This window comes from Carcharodon carcharias, chromosome 1 (assembly GCF_017639515.1).
Source record: "Carcharodon carcharias isolate sCarCar2 chromosome 1, sCarCar2.pri, whole genome shotgun sequence".
Taxonomy (NCBI): domain Eukaryota; kingdom Metazoa; phylum Chordata; class Chondrichthyes; order Lamniformes; family Lamnidae; genus Carcharodon; species Carcharodon carcharias.
Window position 1 is genome coordinate 95283733 of NC_054467.1, and position 21037 is coordinate 95304769.

At 41.6% G+C, this 21037-nt stretch overlaps 1 protein-coding gene across 6 annotated transcripts in view; it reads right to left on the reverse strand.

The window, feature by feature from the left end:
* prdm5 (PR domain containing 5) overlaps nucleotides 1-21037 on the reverse strand; it is a 350538-nt gene that overhangs the window by 292402 nt on the left and 37099 nt on the right. For all 6 annotated transcript variants that reach the window (XM_041197058.1, XM_041196880.1, XM_041196967.1 and 3 more), the window contains exons 4-5: nucleotides 4933-5101; nucleotides 3462-3636 (exon numbers count right to left, since the gene is read on the reverse strand). In XM_041197058.1, coding sequence (XP_041052992.1) covers nucleotides 3462-3636; nucleotides 4933-5101 — 344 coding nt within the window. The remainder of the gene's footprint in view (nucleotides 1-3461; nucleotides 3637-4932; nucleotides 5102-21037) is intronic.

Sequence of the window (21037 nt, forward strand, 5' to 3'; positions counted from 1 at the left end):
CAGCAGGGTGTTGTTAGGCCAGGTACTTTCACGAGCAACTCACCTATTTGGCCTGTAAAGAAACTGCTCAGTAGCTGAAGGTTAACCATCAATTACCACAAGCTTAACTCTTAACACCAGCCTGGTCCCTGGCTGTGAGGGAATCGCCAATGCTTTTGTCACAAATACTGACTGGATCCAAGTATCTTTTTGGCTCTGGACATTGCAAACAGCTTCTGGAGCATTCCAATTAAAAAGTAAAATCAGTACAAGTTTGCATTTACCTTTGAGGGCCAAAGCTATATTTTGGCAAGATTGCCTCAGGGATTTCATAATGCCCAGCCCATTTTCAACAATTGCAGAGCACAGGCATTCAGAGAATTTGAAACCACAGTGTTTGCTTCAGTACAGGATGCTTCAGTACCATCTGCATTTGGCCACCGCTACTGTAAACAAACATTTCTCCCTTCTTGATGAACTGCTAACCACAATGCTCCAGACAGGACTTAAATTTAACCCACGCAAAGCTCAGTTATTGAAAGAATGTGTCACTTTTCTAGGGCTACCTATCTCGCTGGCAGGAAAAGTCCTAGACAGCCACAGGTAGAAGTCATACAGTGGCTGCCTCTCCCTGTCACGAAGACGGCACTCCACTCAGTCCTCGATTTCATCCCAGAATTTACAGAGATGATGAAACCACCTTATGAGCTGTTGGAGGGAAAGACTGACAATATCCCGTCTCTCTTGATGGAGTTCCATCGTGACATAGTAGACAAGCTTAAACAGCTGTCTTGCAGGCAACTTTCCTGGCTACTCTGGATCTAACTCAACTCTTCCACCTTGAGGTAGTTGCGACCAGCCAGAGTATCCCTGCCATTCAGGAATGAGCAGGCGGCTTATAACCCATTGCTTATGCCTCACGGATCCATGCAGGCCAAGAAGGCTTATATTCCATGTGAATGAAATCTACTTGTGATGTTTTGAGCAGTGCATCAGTTCACATTCATCACTGGCTTACAACACCCAACTATACACTCTCCCCATTCACCGCTAAACCTGTTAATGAAACAAGGGTCGAATCATAGTAGATCAGCAAATGGACTCTGGCATTGCTAAAGAGACCCATCAATATCATACCATGACCAACTATGCTTTTACCTCAACTTTTGTAACAAGAGGGAGATTCTCAAATTACAATTGCCCCTATTGAACTTTGAATTGTACCCCATTCAAATGGAACCCATCATTGATGCCCCAGAAGTGTATAGCAACGGATCCTCATTTCATGTGCGTGGTTCACCCCACACCGGATTTGTGGTTGTGTTGCTGGAATGTATTACTGCACAGAAGGTAAGTATCATTCATCACCGTATAGTGAGACTGCCACGCTCATACTACTGTTACAGAAACCATCAGGTTTTGAACATTTAGCCTGTTGGCCCTATGCCATCAACACAATGCAGTCCCTCCCCCTATATAATAAGAACACCTATTTCACCACAGACGGTAAGCCCCTCATCCAAGGGTTGTAATTCAGATTATTATGGACACCTTAAAAGAACCGCCGCCAGCCTTGTTTTATTATTAAAGTCCCCAGCCACAAGAAGGGAGGTATTGTCAGGGGTCCTCTGAATTTATAGATGAACGTAAAGTTCCAGTAGCCTGCTGCATCCTTGTACCTCTTATTGACCTGGTGACCCTGCAATGGCAGTATTCACCATATACAATGGTGATATTGTAGCATGAACAAGACAAGCCACTGCAGGGCCCTCAGCCATCAGGATGGCCCTATTTTTCATACCAGTCCCATCTACTGGTGTTCCAGAAGTCAGCTGGTGCCTTCCTAGTGGACTGTAGCGTTGACAGTAAGGGAGGAACTGCTACTCATTTTCACTCACATTGATTGGCAGCCATTATACAGCTGAGACAACTTGGTAGAAGTTCAAAGTCACCAGGTGGCCTGACAGGAGAACTGTGAATTCCACAGACTCAGTGTTTGATATGTCTCTGACACAAACCCTCCCCCAACATGGACTAGGTCTCCTCCAGAGTGCCCCACCAACTGAGGGATCCTGGACACACTTACAGATGGACTTCATTGCTCCCATGCCTAGGAAATCACACTTACGCCCTGGCCACGGTGGACCAGTTCACCAAGGGGATTGAGACCTTCCCTTGTCATTCTAACACCACAATCACTGCTACTAAAGCTTTATTGAGTTGATGTTCTGGAACCCCACTCAGTGGGATAATGTACTGTCAATGTGTTTAATGGTAATCCATTCGACTCCACACAAAACAACTGGGGTGTCTCTATATCAGGCTATGACCAGGAGATTGTTGAGAACATCAGAACATCTGATATTGCCATGTATGTGCCCTCTGTTACGAGGATCACGTGGTACTAAGAAGCTGGAGCAGGCAATAGCAAATAAATCAGTTTGTAGCACAAAAGCTTTGGAAAGAAGCAGATTAAAAAACACTGAGAAAAAGGTGCGACTATTTAAATACCAAGTGGGAGACATGCTTGTGGTCCGAAATTACGGTAAAAAGGGGCATGCCTTTGAATCCAAATGGCAAGAGCCAAACTCAATTGTGGACTGTAAGTCCTTCAGTTTATTTGCTTCAGTCCCTGGGGAAACGAGGCCCAATGTGCACAAAGTGGTACCATCTAAAGCAGCTGAAAACTATGAAAGAGTAAATACTACACTGATTCTTGTCTCACTGTCAGGCCGTGGGTCCAGGGAACAGGATAATAACCATACTCAGGCAGTACAGAGTTTGCTTCTATAACTCGCAATTACATCAGGCACCAAGGGAATCCGAGAGGTGGATTACCAGCTCAAAGGCTGCAACATGGAGACTATTGACAGAATTGTAGTTGACAAAGCCTTTGATATTAGTACCTGAAGGGGAAGGACTGGTGGTACAGTGCTGATGTAATGATGGAACAGTGCCAGAATTTCAACCTGGGAAAGGAACATGGAGAGGTTTTGATCAGCCATGAGGGTGTTTCAGGGCATGTAAATTGTTACAGGAAGTGGGGGATTCTCACACCTGGGATATGGATTGGTCAAAAATAAGTACAAGATATCAGGGATTGGTGGGATATCTTGATAAAGGTGTTGTGTATAAACAATGTCAGGACCAGCCCATTTATCACACCCTGTTCAATATATCGGATACATAAAAAGAAGCAAGAAAGTCCAGTTGAGGGTGACTTCCCCAAAGCAGATGAGTGCCCAATGACAAAGGGCCAATGAGCTGACTAATAGTTACTCCAACATACACACAATTATACAACATTGCGAGATAGAGATAATGCCCGTGATACTTCATTTTGGTGAGATCCGAGATCACCAAAGATAATCCACAAGGCTTATGAAATATTTTACCATCAGTTACTGTTTTTGCTAATATCTTTGCTATTTTTGAAATTGCTTTAATTTCACAGAAGCCTTGATTTTTAATGTGGTACTTACTGTCTCTGCAAGGCCTGTTTAACAGGGAACTTCTTGCCACAATTCCTACACTTGAATTCCTTTTCTTCACTTGGTTTTTGGTGCAGGGATTGCAGATGCTCAGCCAAGATGTCCTGGCTTTGAAAACTGCTCTCACACTGTGGGCAAGCATAACCTTCTTTATCACTTAATATTTCTATGAAGAAATAAAGCAGACAGTTAAGCTCTGTGGCATTATCAACATCCCTATATTTATGTTATATTTCAGAACTGTACACAAACATCCATATTGATATCTGTATTCATGTTACATCCTTGAAAGAATTAATTTGGGACAATATATGGTTGGACTTTGACATAGCAATATAGTCAGTGATAGTCATTGCCATTTTTAAAAAATAACATCCTCACATCACTCTAATTAATCAGTCTGTTTTGTGTTAAGTAGACTTAAATTTGATTCTGTCTTGGTCTAAATTTCCAGTTCCAGACATTATTCCTTTTGTCTACAAACTCACTGTATTGAAATCAAGACTTAGTTATCACTCTGCAATTCTAACTCAGCCAGAAGTTCAAACTTCTGGTTTCAAATTGGAATTCCTTAGATCGTTCAGTCTTTCCTTTTACTTTTGAAGGTTTTAAAATCCAATGGTGGTATTACCAAATCACTACTTGTGGTTTTTTTCTCTCATCTTTCCCAACCTCGTACAGTCCTGCATTATGGAATTAGACCTTCAACTTAACTTTTTAATAGAAAACAACGAAATACTGCTGGCATGTGTGATGATACTCATAGCTCCCTCACTAGTTCCTGTCTTTGTTTCAGCAAGGTTAACTTTCAATTTCCAAAGTAAGGCATCAATAGTTAGAATGCCTTCAACTCCAGAATTATTTGAGTGTGCATGCATTTGGAAGATCCATCGCAACCAGCAGTTTGTTTGTTTGCAGAAGCAAATGCTTGTGCTGCACAGAACTATATATTGGCCTCACTGTGTCAAATACAATTGAATTTGAGGCCTACCACAAAAAAGGAGCTGAAGAGCTCTTTATCTTCCCTTGAACTGTTTGGCCAGCTTGCAGCTCTCCCCCACCTGAGCTATAGAACAGCGAAACAATATTCTCAAAGCCCAGCATAGGCGCATCACATTTGTAAATGATTCATTCCAAGTAACTGTGCAGTGTTGCTGGAATCTCTATGGACAATTGTCTCAGAAATGGTAACTGGTTATACGTAACAAAGCATTTCGATGACCTGTATTAGGTCAGGAGAATGCAACTAACCAAAACTTAATACTTGTCTTTTCCATCTTTTATACAATATGCTTCATGAAGCAAACTAATTAGCATCACCAATTTTCTAGCAGTAATTTTGCTGAATTAAAGTGTGAAAATCAACAATGATCTAACCCGGGAGGTTATGACACATCAAGCACAGCACATCAGAGTAGGACATTTTGATGCTGGTTTGTGTAATATAGCTCAGGCCAAGTACCTTTTTCACCAGATTGCTGCATGTCTTTGGAATTTTCTTCATCTTTGCTGATTACTTCCTCCTCCTCCTCTTCTTCTATTTCCTCCATCTCACTATCTAGGTAACCAATCAGTAACTCATTGTCTGTTTCAATGTCATCCACAGCCAAATAGAAGATATTTTCTCCTTCCTAAAAGCAATGGGGAAACCAGTTGAGTTGTTACTTTGATTAGATGTCACTCAGAGCTACTGCATTTCACAGCTGTTTGCCTTATGCGCCAATAAAATCATTTGAACTGTGGGGAGTGAGAGCTTCACACTAGCTGGGCTCAAACCAGTCTGAGGTTGGTATAGGGAGAGAACAGGGTTACTTAGCAATATTATCTGGTGAGAATTCTGACTTGCAGATTTAAACCACACCCATGGCTCTGATTTTGCCCAAAATAATTTGAAACCATAACATGCATAACACAATAGTTTGATGAATTATTACAGGAATTAAATATTCAGGAATGGGTTACGTTTTCACTGGATTTTCAGCAACAGTTGTGCAAATTAAGACTTTTATGCAGAGAATGATTAGATCTAATACAAAGTGCTTACAAAGGACTTTTTTTTTAAAAAGGGGTCCATTTTGCAAATATTCCAGTCATACGTGTTCACAAACTTCAGCAGATGGACAATGGAGCAAAGACACTGAGGTGATGTTGCTTAAGGGGATTGTCTCTATGCCAGTACAATCAGCCTGTTCAGTGACATGCTGCAGGCAAATCACAGTCTCCACCCAAGATCTTCTATATATATATATATATAATATATATATATATATATAAAAAAAAAAGCATGGACATTTATTTTTTCCGAAAAAACATACAGCACATTTTGGTTTCTAACCATTAATCAAAAAATATTAAGATGTTGGGCACTGGGTCACAAACAAGAGCTGAATGATAAATTATTTAATGTTCATCTATAAATACATATTTAGCATTCTCTTTCTTCAAAACACTCTCCTTCGCACTTGTAAATCAGATGGAATTCAATAGTATGAAGCGCATCAAGTGAAAATCAAACTTTTTCTATGTAGTTCGCTTTCCAGACTTATTTGCCAAACTGCTTTTAAAGCTGAAAGATACTCAATGGTCTGAAAACCTAAATCCATTTGACATGTTCAATCCAAGGCTACAATCAAAAATGCAATCATGCAAGTATCATGACTGAATCTAAACCACAAGCCACTCAGTGGATCTTTTTTTAACATGCTAAACACGATGGAAGTGAGGTTATTATATCTGGTTCACCACCCCCCCCCCACCCCTAACCAAACAACAAAAATCACATGTTGCTTCCCTTAAGATTGAATGGAAAGGAAGGGTCAACTCTGCTAGTGCTGCAGTGTGTATCCAACAAAAATTCCAACCTTCGCAAGCACAAACTAACACCAGTGTATTCAATGAAACATACACTACTGGTTTTCTTTCAAAATTAATATATTTTTTAAACAAGGCCAATTAAGGTTTATCCATGAGATTAGAGGGCTCTATAATTGTCTTACTTCGAACGCAATACCTTTCAGGTCTCTAGAGGATAAAAAAGGAGACAAGCAAAGACCATTAAAACATGGCTATTGGATCTCCATTCCCTTTGAAAATTAACTCCATAAAATTGTTTTTTTTCTTTCTTCATTCATTTAAGGGATGTGGGCTTCACTGGTTGGGCCAGCATTTATTGCCCATCTCTTGTTGCCCTTGAGAAGGTGAGCTGCCTTCTTGAACCACTGCAGTTTATGCAGTGTAGATATACCCACAGTGCTATTAGGAAGGGGGTTCCAGGATTCTGACCCAGTGACAGTGAAGGAACGGCGATATATTCCCAAGTCAGGATGGTGAATGACTGGAAAGAGAATTTCCATGTGGTGGTGTTCCCATCTATCTGCTGTCCTTGTCCTTCTAGATGGTAGTGGTCAGGGGTTTGGGAAGAGCCTTGGTTAATTTCTGCAGCACATCTTGTAGATGGTACACACTGCTGCTACTGTGCGTCGGTGGTAGAGGAAGTGAATGTTTGTGGATGTAGTGCCATTCAAACGGGCTGCTTTGACAAGGACGGTGTCAAGCTTCTTGAGTATTGTGGGAGCTGCGCTCATCCAGGCAAGTGGGGAGTACTCCATCACACTCCTGATTTGTGCCTTGTAGATGGCGGACAGGCTTTGGGGAGTCAGGAGGGGAATTACTCGCCGTAGGACTCCTAGCCTCTGACCTGCTCTTGTAGCCACATTATTTATAAGGCTAGTCCAGTTCAATTTCTAGTCAATGGTAACCCCGAGGATGTTGATAGTGGGGGATTTCAATGTCTCCGAACTGTTTTGAAACCAGGATAAACTAATGAGGTGATAGCTGATACAAAAGTAGCAAGAATGCGAAATGTTTATCACCACAATATAGAAGGAAGTAAAAAAATCTGTTCCTAACAGTAATATTTTTCAAACAGAGGAAAAAAATGACATTATATACAACTACTGTCTAAATTTAGCAAATTATGTTATTTTCATTATTATACTCAGCTGACAATCTTTTGGGTTTACACCTGAGATTTTCCATAGAGTGAGCTTGTGATCCCTTCTGCGCTATCAAAAGAAGAATAAGTGGTGATCAGGCAATGTCAACAGCAGAAGTAAAGGTCACTCATATTTTAATGTTCTAGCTATCTGCAATGGCTCTTTCATACAGCAATGTACTGGTGTGGTATAAGGATCACAGCTTTAGGGAATGACTATTCATTTAGCATGAACGAATACTCAGAATTCTGGCACACCAGTCAATAAATAAACAAAATATAAAACTGCATCCTTCTTTGCCATGGAACGGGCACAGTACATCTGCAAATGGATCTATAGTCCCAAGGCACATCTAGGCATCTATTCCACTTGAGACTACTCCAATGATATACACTGGGACCCTGCTATAATGGGGACGACATCATTGGTGAGATTACTTTATAATGAAGTCGCTTCAAAAGCAACAAGTCAGTAGCCAGAATAATAAAGCAAACAAAGTGAGCCAAAGTTTTATTTCTTCTGATAACAGAAATGTGAATACATATGTACAATCGACCATTATTGAACAGATAGATATCAGTCCAAAGATAAGCCTGAAGCATTTGCAACCACCTTCAGCCAGAAGTGCCGAGTGGATAATTCATCTCGTCTCCTCCAGAGGTCCCCAGCATCACAGATGCCAGTCTTCAGCCAATTCGATTCACTCCATGTGATAGCAAGAAAACAGCTGAAGGCACTGGATTTAGCAAAGGCTATGGGCCCTGACAACATTCTGGCAATAGTACTGCAGACTTGTGCTCCAGAACTAGCCACATACCAAGCCAAGCTGTTCCAGCACAGCTACAACACTGGCATCTACCTGGCAATGTGGAAAATTGTCCAAAAAGCAAGGCAAATCCAACCTGACCAATTACTGACCCATCAGTCTATTCTTGATCATTAGCAAAATGATGGAAGGAGTCACCAACAGTGCTATCAAGCAGCACTTGCTTAGTAACAACCTGCTCACTGAAGCTCATTTTGAATTCCGTCAGAGCTACTCAGCTCCTGACCTCATTACATCCTTGGGCCAAACATGGACAGAAGAACTGGACTCAAGGGTTGAGGTAAGAGTGACTACCCTTGACATCAAGGCAGCATTTAACCGAGTGTGGCGTTCAGGAGCCCTAGCAAAACTGGAGTCAACAGGTATCCAGGGGAAAAATCTCCACAGGTTAGAATCATACCTGGCACAAAGGAAGATGGTTGTGGTTGTTGGAAGTCAATCATCTTAGTCCAAGGACATTACTACAGAAGGTAGTGTCCTAAGCCCAAACATCTTCAACTGCTTCATCAATGATCTTCCCACCATCATAAGGTCAGAAGTGGGAATGTTTGCTGATGATTGCACTATGTTCAGCACCATTTGCGACTCCTCAGGTTTTGAAGTAATCCATGTCCATGTGCAGTAAGACCCCAACAACATTCAGGCTTGGGCTGAAACAATGTGCAGGGTTACGGGGAAAAGGCAGGAGATTGGCACCAAGTTAAAATGCTCAGAGAGCAGATACAATGGGCTGAATGGCCTCCTACACCATAACAATTCTGCAATTCTGTGAAGTTACATTCACCCCACACAAGTGCCAGGCAATGACCATCTCTAACAGGAAAGAATCTAACCATCTTCCTTTGACATTCAATAGCATTATCATCACTGAATACCCCACTATCAACATTCTGGGGGTTACCATTGACCAGAAACTGAACTGGGCTAAATATTGAAGTTACAAGAGCAGGTCAGGGGCTGGAAATTTTGCAGTGAGTAACTCACCTCCTGACTCCCCAAAACCTGTCCACCATCCACAAGGCACAAGTCAGGAGTGTGATAGAAAGCTCTCCACTTGCATGGATGAATCCAACCACACTCAAGAAGTTTGACACCATCCAGGACAAAGCAGCCCGCTTGATTGGCATTCCTTAAGCATTCACTCCCTCCACTACCAATGCATAGTGGCAGTGTGTGCCATCTTTAAGTTGCACTGCAGCATCTCACCAAGGCTTCCTCAACAGCACCTTCCAAACCCATGGCCTCTACCACCTTGAAAGACAAGGGCAGCAGATGCATGGGAATAACACAACCTGCAATTTCCCCTCCAAGCCACACACCATTCTGACTTGGAAATGTATCGCTGTTCCTTTACTGTCACTGAGCCAAAATCCTGGAACTCCCTAACCGCACTATAGGTGTACCCACACCACATGGACTACAGCAGTTTAAAGGAGGTGGCTCACCATTACCTTCTCAAGGGCAATTAGATATGGGCAATAACTGCTGGCCTAGGCAATGACGCCTACACCCTAAACAAAAACTAAACAAAAGACAGAATGTTACAGATGGTTCATCCATGGATGGCTGTTATCTGAGAGTAACTTGCAAAATGCTCTGTCAGTTTTTGAATCAGGTGAACCATTCTTTACTGGTTCCACATTCTATAGGAGCACTAATATTTCCATTAATTTGGTGGCAAAACATCTTAGCTGGAGCTTGAATACCAGGCCCAGATACACATATGCTCTTGGCTTTCTGTTGGGTGGACCACATGTATACAGCCTTGTGGAGAGGAATGTTGACGGCATTTCAGGCTCACTTTCTTGCTTGTCCACCTTCATGCATCTCCTTCTCAATTATTCTAAGCCACGTGAGATGTTGATTCAGCAATCCCCATTCTCTGTGAAACAGATGCTTGCATAGCAACTTTCTTGATCTGGGTGATGATTTTCAGCTCCTCAGCAATGGTGTAAGATTTTCTATTTCATGATTCAGTACATGTCATTTCATATTATTGCTTTGTGGCTATCAGTGCAATTTTAACTAGTATTTATAGAGAGCCATCTGGTGCATTAATTGGTCAGGAGGCTGCCATCTGATTAGCTGGTTCTAAATCATTTGTGATGCATTTATGTTCTGAAATACTTATTGAAATGATAACTTTACATTAAACTTTTGAACTCCCCGATGGACCCGCTTTATACCAGACTGCGTTATACAAGATCCCAGTGTACAAAACAAAGGAGCCTGTTTTAATTTGCTTCCTTAAACTTGAACAAGAGGGATGCAAAAGATGTACAAATTCTACAAACCCCATAATATATTAAAGGCACTAATGGTATTGTCACATCTCAAAATTTGAAATTTCTTACTTTAAGCAAAAATATCAACATGTACTTGCAATACCAGTTATACCTCTAGGTGGCACTGTTAATAGCCAATTCTGTGTTAAATTTGTCAGGGCAAATGTTAGGGTAACAAAACATCACTTGATAATAGAAAATCAATTGCTCTGAATTATGCTCCCCTCCCCCATTTAGAGGCTCCAAAATATGGAACAACAGTAACTATTTCAGGGTGTTTAAATGTGATGAAACTTCCACACATTTCCAAATTGTGTTTTCAATATTTTTCCAAACAATCTTACAGGACATATTTCAGATGGAATGGAATGCAATGCAAAAGACAGCAAGCTAACCTGCTCAAATGAGCTTCTGTATCTGAAAGCAAACTCCCTGGGCCCCACATTGGTGTTAGATAGGATGTTGACCCAACTTCTATCCTCAAGGGCAAACAGAAAGTAAAAGGAGGCATAACAACAAGAACCATAGATAGATATTGGGAAGGGTTTGTGGGTGGGGGGGAAGGAGAGGAGTTGAAACAGAGAGACCCAGACAGACAGATTGGCTACAAAGAGAGAAACACAAATGAGATTCACATTAACAAAGATCAGGGAAATTCACTCAAAGCAAAAGCCTAAGAACCCTCATTTTAGTCCACACCTTCCACATCTGCCACGATACATCCATCCCGGGACAGTATACCATTCCCCAACATTTGATCCTGTGAGGAATATGACAGGCTGTTTGCTGAGGGATGAGGGGTACACCTTCTAAACATGGCCAACGACAATCCTGCATAACCCCACCATGCCCAAGCATAGCACTTTTCTTTGAAAAAGATTTATTAATTCTATTACTGGCGAAAGGCTGCTCTTCATAATAGCAGGACTTTTGAGATGCACACAGCCGGTGACTTCTCACTGCCCAAGCCAATGAGGCCCCAGTTGCAGCCACGTGCACCTTGGCTCATATCCGGATTGTCTGTCCCATGTGACCTCCTGGCACCATGGTGCATATTGAAGGTAGGAACGGTGAAAAAGATCTGCTGAAATCCTGAGAAAAACCAATACACACTACTCCCACGATGTCACTGGCACTCCAATGGAGATGAGCTTTAGCACTTCCACTGATCTGTGGGTAAGCAGAACTGCAGAAGATGTCCCTATCTGTTCTGCCCACCAGTCTCTCCATGGTGAAGTCTTGAATCTGCCTAGCAGCCATTTGAGCTTCCACCAAAGTTGCAAAGTATGCAAACATGGGTTCTTGTCGTGAGGGCCCGGCTGCAGTCTCTCTGGAGGTGACCCCATTCTCATGGGGAAACCACAGAGTGGGGATATTATGGGAGATGACACCACACCAGCTGATTGAGGATTCATCCACACTCATCAACAGCATTGAAATTCCTTTGCACAACTTCTAATGCTGTGTATAACTGATTGTGTAGTGCCAGCAAATGTCTTCTCGTGCAGGGCTCAACTTTATCATCCCCAGCAGAGCAGTGGGAGAGCCTCCAACTGCTGCAAGCGATGGTCAGTTTTGGTGAATCATTGAAGGGTTGCTGACACCCCAACAAGAATCACAACCTTCAAAAAAGGAGGGAATTAAAAAGTGAAAAGTTGAAAGAAGTTAGGAAAAGCTTTACTTTGATGAATATATTAAGCCTGCAAGTAAAATAAGTTATAAATGAGAAACATAGTGAAGTAAAATGGTAGGGAGAGAGAGCGAGCGAGAGAAAACAGTGCAATTTTCATAACTTGTGTTTTAGGACATTTCATAATTAAACCCATCCACTGGTGCAACCTCGACTTTGCTGTTCGATTTCAAACCAAACCGAAAGAGCCTAATATGTTGCAAATGAAAAAACACATTTGTTATTAGGGCTTATAAAAGGAATCCTTATCCTCTTTCTACAAAAGTTCCCAAAATGAACTTCAAACAGCCACACATATGGGAGCAGCTGTCCCAGCAACAGTGGTTCACAGCTCCAGCTTTGAGGAAAGTGTATCCTGGGAGGATGCTGCACCAAATGCCAAAAATCAAAACAATGTTTGTCTAATGAAGTCTTCCAAATGTTGCCATAAATCTCAATATTTATCTGATTAACATCGAGCAAAGTTAATTAAACTATTACTGGACTTTCATCCAGCCAGCAATTTTTATGAGAGTTTTCACAACGCAGTGGCTGGTTAACAATTTTTAATTATGTGATAGCTGAAGAGATTTGCATAAACTGTCATGAGGTTTCAACATTTATCCTTTGTAATGTTAATCAACTCATGGTTTTGAAATCAAATAAGCTGAGACAAATTCAAAGTAAACCTCCAGAAAATCCAGTTATTCCTGAGAAACTGATCCGCTAAATGACACTCAGGCTTTCAGCTTTATCCACGTCTGTGTATAAGCAGGAGAGGAATGTGATTAAAGATCCTTGCAACAGCAGTCTCTCCTCAATGATCCATGGTATTAGATGCTGCAGAAACAGCTCTGTGTCAACACAAGGCAGTGCATCATTTTTTTAGCTGGCCCACAGTCAGCAATCACATTCCATCGCATGTTATATGGTGTTGCGTTTTAGCCCAGTTTAATTTATTTCATATCTACATTATAACAAAAAAAATACAGGCTAAGTATTATTCCACAACTTGTCGGTAAGGTCATGAAAAACTTTTAGGTGTACTTAGATATGTTATGATATATATCGACAACATCAAGCCTTACTTTCTCTCTCCCTCTTTCCCAATGCCAATACATAACATTCCCAGTTTGGGTTAGGTGGCTGGAGTTTTGCTTTAAATAACAGTAGCATTAAGAGAATTACTTTTGAAATTTCTATTCACACACATCCAAAATTCGCAATGCAGCAAGTCCTCACTTTAAGTTGCCTCGATTTAACATAAGTTTTTAATGGGGACAGTATTTGCATTTAGCATTGTGGATTCACATTAGTAATTTCACACTGGGTGTGACATAGGCCCAGCCAGCACTATTTTGGAACTGCCTGTCCCACTCGCCAACCCTCTTGCTCGCCATCAAAACGCCTATTCACTGACCCTTTCTGTCGCCGCCAACCCACTTGCTGGCTGAACCTCCCTGGTGCTGCCAACACTCCCGCTTACCAGCCCTCCTGCTCCCGACCTCTCCAGCTTGCAGCTAACTTTCACAACCTCACAACTCTCAGCTCTCTCACTCCGTAGGCTGCTTCCTGCCTCATGCCACTCATCTGCTGAGCCCTCACTCACAGCAAGGTTTCAGGAGGGAAATGGTGAACAGGAGGGTTGGCCAGCAGGAGGGCCAGGGAGCACAATCAGCTGCGAGTCAGGGAACGGGAGAAACAGCAAGCAAGAATGGCAACTGGAAGGGGTTAGCATATTTCTTTTATTTTAAAAGTTATTTTGTATACAAACATAGCAATTTAGCAATGTACAGTATTGAAACTTACAGGGTATAATGTATTTTCCACAGAAAACGTCCTACAGAATCTTGCTGTAATGGGAAATTCTGATTCGCTTAAAGTTGCACTTCTCAGGAACACAACTACATTAATCGAGCAATTACTGCACTGCAGGCTGAACAGTACAGCAAGCAGCATTAAAAAAATGTTGATTAGTGATGGAACCAAAATGTCCTCGAGACTGAAATTTACTTTTACACTAATCTTTTCTCCCCACAGTTTGAAGATAGAGGCCTTCAGAACTTGAGTTCATCCAAAAGTCTGCTGCCCAAGTCCTAACTCGCACCAAGTCCAATTCACTCATCACCCTTGTTCATTGCTCAACAATAGCTCATAGTTAAGTAATGCCTCAGATTTACAATCTCATCCTTGTTTCCAAATCCCTTCATGAACACACTCCTGCCTATCTCTGTAGTGTCTTCCATGACCCTCAGATACATCTGTGCTGCTCCAAGGCTGGCCTTTTCAGCATCACTGATTTTAATTACTCCACCATTGGCAGCCATGCCTTCAGCTGCCAAGATCTGGAATTCCCTCTATAAACCTTTCCATCTGTTTGCCTCTCTTTCCTCCTTTAGGTTGCTCCTTAAAAGCTACCTCTTTTCGCAAGCTTTTGGGCATCTACCTTGATACCTCTTTGTGTGGGTCAATGTCACATTTTATTCAATTACACTCCTTTGAAGCACCTTGGGATATCTGTCTACATTAAAGGCTCTATATGAATGTAAGTTGTTGTCATCAAATAAAGGGATGTGGCAATATGAAAGGATGGTGATGGTAACTAAAGGTTCTGTCACCAATGTCAGGCTGGAGACGGGGAGGGACACACAAGCCAACTTTGGAAGAACTGAAGTTGGATGTAGAACTGGTGAAGTTTGCACGGAAAAGGACAAGGAGAGATTTACAGTCATGGACTAGGATGCTAAAATCAACGTGCCAGGCTTGGGCTGGGGAGAGGGAGGGGGAGGAATAGTAAACCAATGGAGGTCATTGTGGAAAGGGGTGATCTGGATTTTGTGCAGAATGAACACTAGATGAGTTGGCTTGCTTGTAGAATAGAGCTTGGGAATCCAGCAAGGAGACCATTAGAGAAGTTGAGCCTGGAGATGGTGCAAGACGCAGAAGACGATTTCAGTATTTGAGCTAACGGTGGTCAAAACTGCCAAAGCTGAAATAAGCAGTTTCACAATAAAACAGGATTTGTAGTTTAGTGCAAGCAAGATATTTTGTATCAGGATGTGAGTGGATTAAGAGCATAAGGTGCGAAGTTTCTGGTAAGGACCAATCCAACTATTGGTATTTTTCCGATGTTAAACTGGAGAGATGTCCATCTCATCCATGACTTGCTGTCAAACAGGAACTTGGAGAACACATCAAACGTCATGAAGTTGAAGGTGTTGGGAAGACGAAAAACTGGATTACTCGATAAATCAATGGAAGTTGGCACCATGCTTATCAATTACATTGCTAGAAGAGAACATGTCTATATCCTGAAATCTTTATGTATATATCTGAAGAAGAGTTAAACAGACTTGAAACATTAACAGTGTTTCTCTCGCCATAGATGCTGCTGAGATCAAATGCAAAGGGCATTATACAAAGGCCATCTACGCTTCCTAAGCCAGGCCTGGCCAACAGAGTCTGCTAGTCTGCCAGGACAAAAGGACCCTGCACATTTCCTTTGAAATCTGTAATGGTTGAAACATTATCAATCCCAAGAATCCAGGCAAAGGAATATACTCAGAGGGTATGCTCAAAGCCAAGGTGGACATTTGGAAGTCATGTGACCTGACCCATCAGCTGGAGGAACCTGTAAAACTGTCTTGCTATACTAGCAATCAATCTGTCAATTTCCATCTAGTAAGCAGCAGCTCAGAAAAAGGGCTCTGTCCAGGTCTGAATACCTGGCTCCCATCACTTTCCACTGGAACTTCTGAATTCTGTCCCAGGGTCTTCAAGGCTAATTCATCTTTATGTGCCTATCCCATTGTAGAAATCATCAATACTAGAAAAGTGAATTATCCAGCATCAATCTTTAACCTGTCGACATATGTGATAGAATATACTATTAAGCTTTGATTCTGGACTCAAGTGTAACAATAATTCTTTATTCTGTGGCCTTTGTCCTGTGAATCTTTCTTATTCTATCCCTCTTTTATTGTATCAATGTACCAGGGCTACACAGCGACACCCCCCCCCCTTCCCCCACATTCTGAGTGTGCACAAATAAACTAACCCTCTGAGTTTACTCTTTTGCAAGTTTGCTGTGGGGTTATCAATAGAAATTGGATCACACCAAAACTGAAGGGTTGAGAAACATGTCACTGCTTATAAAGGACATTAAAATCAAAAACCCTTTCTGTTTATGGATCGGTGATGAGGGGAGAAATCAGGGCTGTTTAAATTAAACCCCCTCCTGTTGTTAACACATTCAACACAAGGGCAGTCCCAGCAGATTTCTGGGGCAGGACAAGTAGGTAGTCTCTTTGTCCCCCAGGGACCCTGAAAGGGGAGAATAATGGAGGGAAAATCTAGAATATAGCTTTCAAAAATTCAATAAAATCAACAAAAGTAGCAGAATAATCCCGACTGGTTGTCAAGCACAGTTTTGTCACAATAAACGGAGGTTCCATTACATACTGATGACCTCATTGTATATATAAACTCAGACCCAGCTATCCAGACCACACACTCAGGCAACAACATTTTTTTACGCTTTTGGCAGCCAGTGGAGTTTCTGAACTTCAGCGCCTTGTATTTTAATGATGATAATATCCAAAATGCGTTTATCTCCTTTCAGTATTCAGATGTACTCTGAAATTTCAATGACCATTGTATGTATTCAGTGAGTATTACTTTTTTTTTTAAGATTTGCTCCTTTGACTCAGAGGCCTGTAAAGGGTGTTCGGTCGCCACTTTAATGACATTTGTTACAAATTCGAGATTTCAAGAATCCGTTTGACAGGGTGGGCCATGAGGAGGCTATATTCGCCCACCTGCTAGGGTGCAAAAACCACCATCCTTCGTACTCCTGTCGTAGCTCTGGTCTTCTCAACAGCTGAGTACAAAGCTTCTTACAGGTCTCAAGTCGTCACACCAAGCTCATTGGCATACAACTTCACTCACTAATAAGGATAATTTCTGAAACTCAAGATCAACTCCAGTTCAGTGGTTACCTATCCTCTCAGATACCTCCCCTCATCTCCATTTGATGGGATACAGCAACACACAGAGAAATAACTCAGCAGAAGCAAACTGGACCTCGCCATCCATAGAGACCTTCAAGACCCCCTCTAGACACAAAGTGAACATCTCCAACTCCATAATACTGATGAAAACTGGAGGAAAGTCTGGGAAGAAAACACCCTTCCAAATCAACACACTGCCTCTGACCCAACATTTCAACAACCAGGCTTCAATCTCCCCAGGGCATGTGGACATAATACAGACTTGACATGGCTGATGTGGCCATCGGATGTGCAAGTGGCACCTCAAAGGCTCGCTTGGCTGCGACCAAACCATGGAGCACATAATAACATCTTGCCTCCGAATCAAGTTTGAGGGCAACACCTTTGAGTTACACTTGCTCTCCAGCAGGGCATTGGACTGGTTAGGGAACTTGACATCAAAATTGTGACGACAGCTTCTGCTCCTAAAGCCATACAAAATAAAAAATACAAAATACAAAATATAATTGTGCTGCACTTCAGCCACCTCAAGTCATTGCTGAAATTATCATTTGTACTGTTGATAGGCCTGCAACTACAAAAGCAAGAGAGAAAATGTAAAAATTCTCATGTTTACCAAAATGCTTTTGATCAGATTCCTCACTGTTCTATTTTACATTTAAAAATTGTTTCCTTTAATAGAGAAGACTCATGTTGGTGAATAGAGCTCTCCGGTTATAATAATTTCAAATTTGTAATATTAAACAAAGAGATAAAGGGAACTTGCACTTCCATCTCTGCACTCTTCTGGTCTTCTGCATTACCTCAGTTAAACAACTAGGGAGCATTACTTAACACATGTATATTTGAAACATTTGAAGGGTAATTGGAAGAGAATTTGAAACCTCAATTATACATATACAGTATTTGTTTAATAAAATTATTTATCCTTAATGTTGTGCATTGGACATGTCAGATTAAATATGATTTTTGTATTTACCATTAAGAAATGGGCTTGAACTCAAGTGACTCAGTAGTTAAATATTACATATGACAATATCAAGCCACATAAACCACGGAGATTCAAATTCATTACCTAATCTATGTTGAGTTATCTGTCTCAGCTGTGGTCACCAGCTCCATATGTATATTCAATGGAAACCTGTTACCCTTATAAAGTAGTAATCAATATGGTACTTATGACCAAGGAACACTTTCTATCCTTTTAGAGAGGGAGGCGGGAGGGTGGGTCCTGCCAAAGCTTTCTCACACCACTCTATCTTTTCCACTTCCAGGTCTCTTTCACTCAACATTCTAGCAATGAATGTTAATATTATGACAGATGGCACCATGGAGGAACAGGGGTGAAACAGGAGTCTCTCTCCTGTATGTTGTGAACAAGTTTATGACAGCTAGGAATTATTCAGTCAACTCAATAGTGAGGGTATTTTTTTCCCACTTGTTATGCTGGTCTAATAATTGCACAGAAGACTGCGCAGTGGTGTACTGACTTTGGTATTGAAAGGCACCTCTGATTAAGGCATAATTTACATTAGGAGTGGCAATGGCAGGAATGCTATTGATAGCAAAATCCTAATATAAATAAGCTTTCAATGTGACATCCCTCAGGATCTCCCATTGAGATCACATTAATCAAAGGACAATTTTGTGCCAAAAAACAAGCTTTTATTGCTCCTTGTGCATTTCGCATGTATGATTATTTTGACATTTCCTTGGCTCAGTAGCAGCACTCTCACCTCACATTCAGAAGGTTATGGATTCAAGTCCAACTCAAGAGACTTGAGCCTATAATATAGGTGGACTCGCCAGTGCAGTACTGAAGGAATGCTGCACCATTGGAGGTGTCGATTTTTCAGATGATGGACAGATCTAATTCCACTATTTGAAAAGCCAAAGTCCTTGTCAAGTCACTCCTCAATTAACACCACTAAAACAAATTACTGCTCACTTCAGTCATTGCTGTTTGTGGGACTGTACAGTTTGCAATTTAGCTGCTACTTTTCCCTATTTAACAACTAATCTTCAAAGATATGTTGTTGACTGTAAAGCATTTTGAAACATCCTATGGTGATAAAAGGCACTTTTTAAATGCATATTTTTCCTTTATTTGCCTTAAGTTCTGATTTTTTTTTTTATTTATTTACAGAGCCAGGTGAATTTGGTGTTAACTTTCCAGTGCCAGCCCCTCCATGGATCACCACTTGACATGGTGGACAGGCTTGTGCACTCAGACAATCCCTTGAGTGAAACCAACAGGAGCTTCCTGCTTCGCATAGGGTCCCCCATGACAGCAAGGCCAAGGGAAGGGACCAGACAAAATGCAGTTCAAAAAGTCCTCAATGGCAGAATAGGTGAAGGAAGATTGTGCACCTCACTGGCTGTGAAGGTGGAAGGTGCAGCGGCAAGGTAGTCCCGGTCATCATGGTTCAACACATCACCAAAATTGGACCACCAACCCATCAAGATTGTGATGGCTCACATTAAACAAAGTCACAGGCTTCTGCTAGGGACAATTTGCCAAGTTCTGTGGCAATGAAGAGTTGGCAACAGGGCAGGACTGTGAACTTGTGAGTCTCCAGTCAAGAATCTGCACACAGATGACAGATGCATGAAGGTCATTGGACACTTGTGTTGGGACAGAGATGTCTTCAAAGCAGCAGGATCTATGACAATCTGCCCACCACAAACGTGGAGGAGTGCTAGAGAAAGTGCTGTAAAAATAGGCTGCCTTTCTCCAGGTTGGGGAATCACTACCTTGTGGGATAACCATGTTTTGTTGTCAAAGAAAGAAAATGTTAAATTTTGAAACTCGGAATGTTAGAACACTCATGGATAATCTCAAGAGTGACCATCCAGAGAGAAGAACTGTAAACGTATCACATGAGCTATCAAGACTCCAAATTGATATGGCCACCTTCAATGAGACCAGCCTTCCTGGGGGTGGCCAGCTGAGGGAACAACCGGATACACTTTCTACTGGTAAAGACTGACAACAACCCTCATGTCCATGAAGTTGGTTTTGCCATCCAGAATAGGATCTTGGGTGTACTGACAGACCTCGCCAATTGTATAAATGAAAGGTTCATAAAACTTTGCCTACAGTTCAGTTATAACCAATATGTCATCATCGTCAGTGCTTATGCCCCAACCCTTGACTCTGATGATGTTAAGGAAAAATTCTATTGTGACCATGAAGTCATCGTCACAGCCATTCTAAAAGGAGGAAAGTCTGGAGGACTTTAATGCCAGGGTTGGCTGTGACTCCAATATCTGGAATGGAACCATTAGGGAAAACAGGATCGGAAAAGTCAGTGAAAATGGTGTCCTCCTGCTGACAAAGTGCTTGACACGGCCTCATTATAACGAGCACATGAGGCATCAATATAAAATCACATGCGGCATCCTAGATCAAAGCATGACCTCCTGGATTATGTCATTGTTCAAATCAAAGATCTAAATGATGCCTGTATCACTCACTCCATGTCGGGGACTGATGCCTGCTGGACAGATCATAGACTGGTTCAATAATAACGAACATCCACCTAGCACGAAGACATCACAAGTCCCAAAAGGCCAAGAGGAAGAAGATCAATGTCTTAGCCTTAAAGCAGCCTGACTGAAGACAGGAATTACAAGTGCCGCTCACAGCCAATCTGGAAAATCTACACACATCCAACTAAAATCCACAACAGTGGGATCAAATAAGGTCAGCTATACTAGACTCCTGAGCCCAGACCAATGTGTCCAAGCATCATCATCACCAGTACTGATTCAATAAAAACA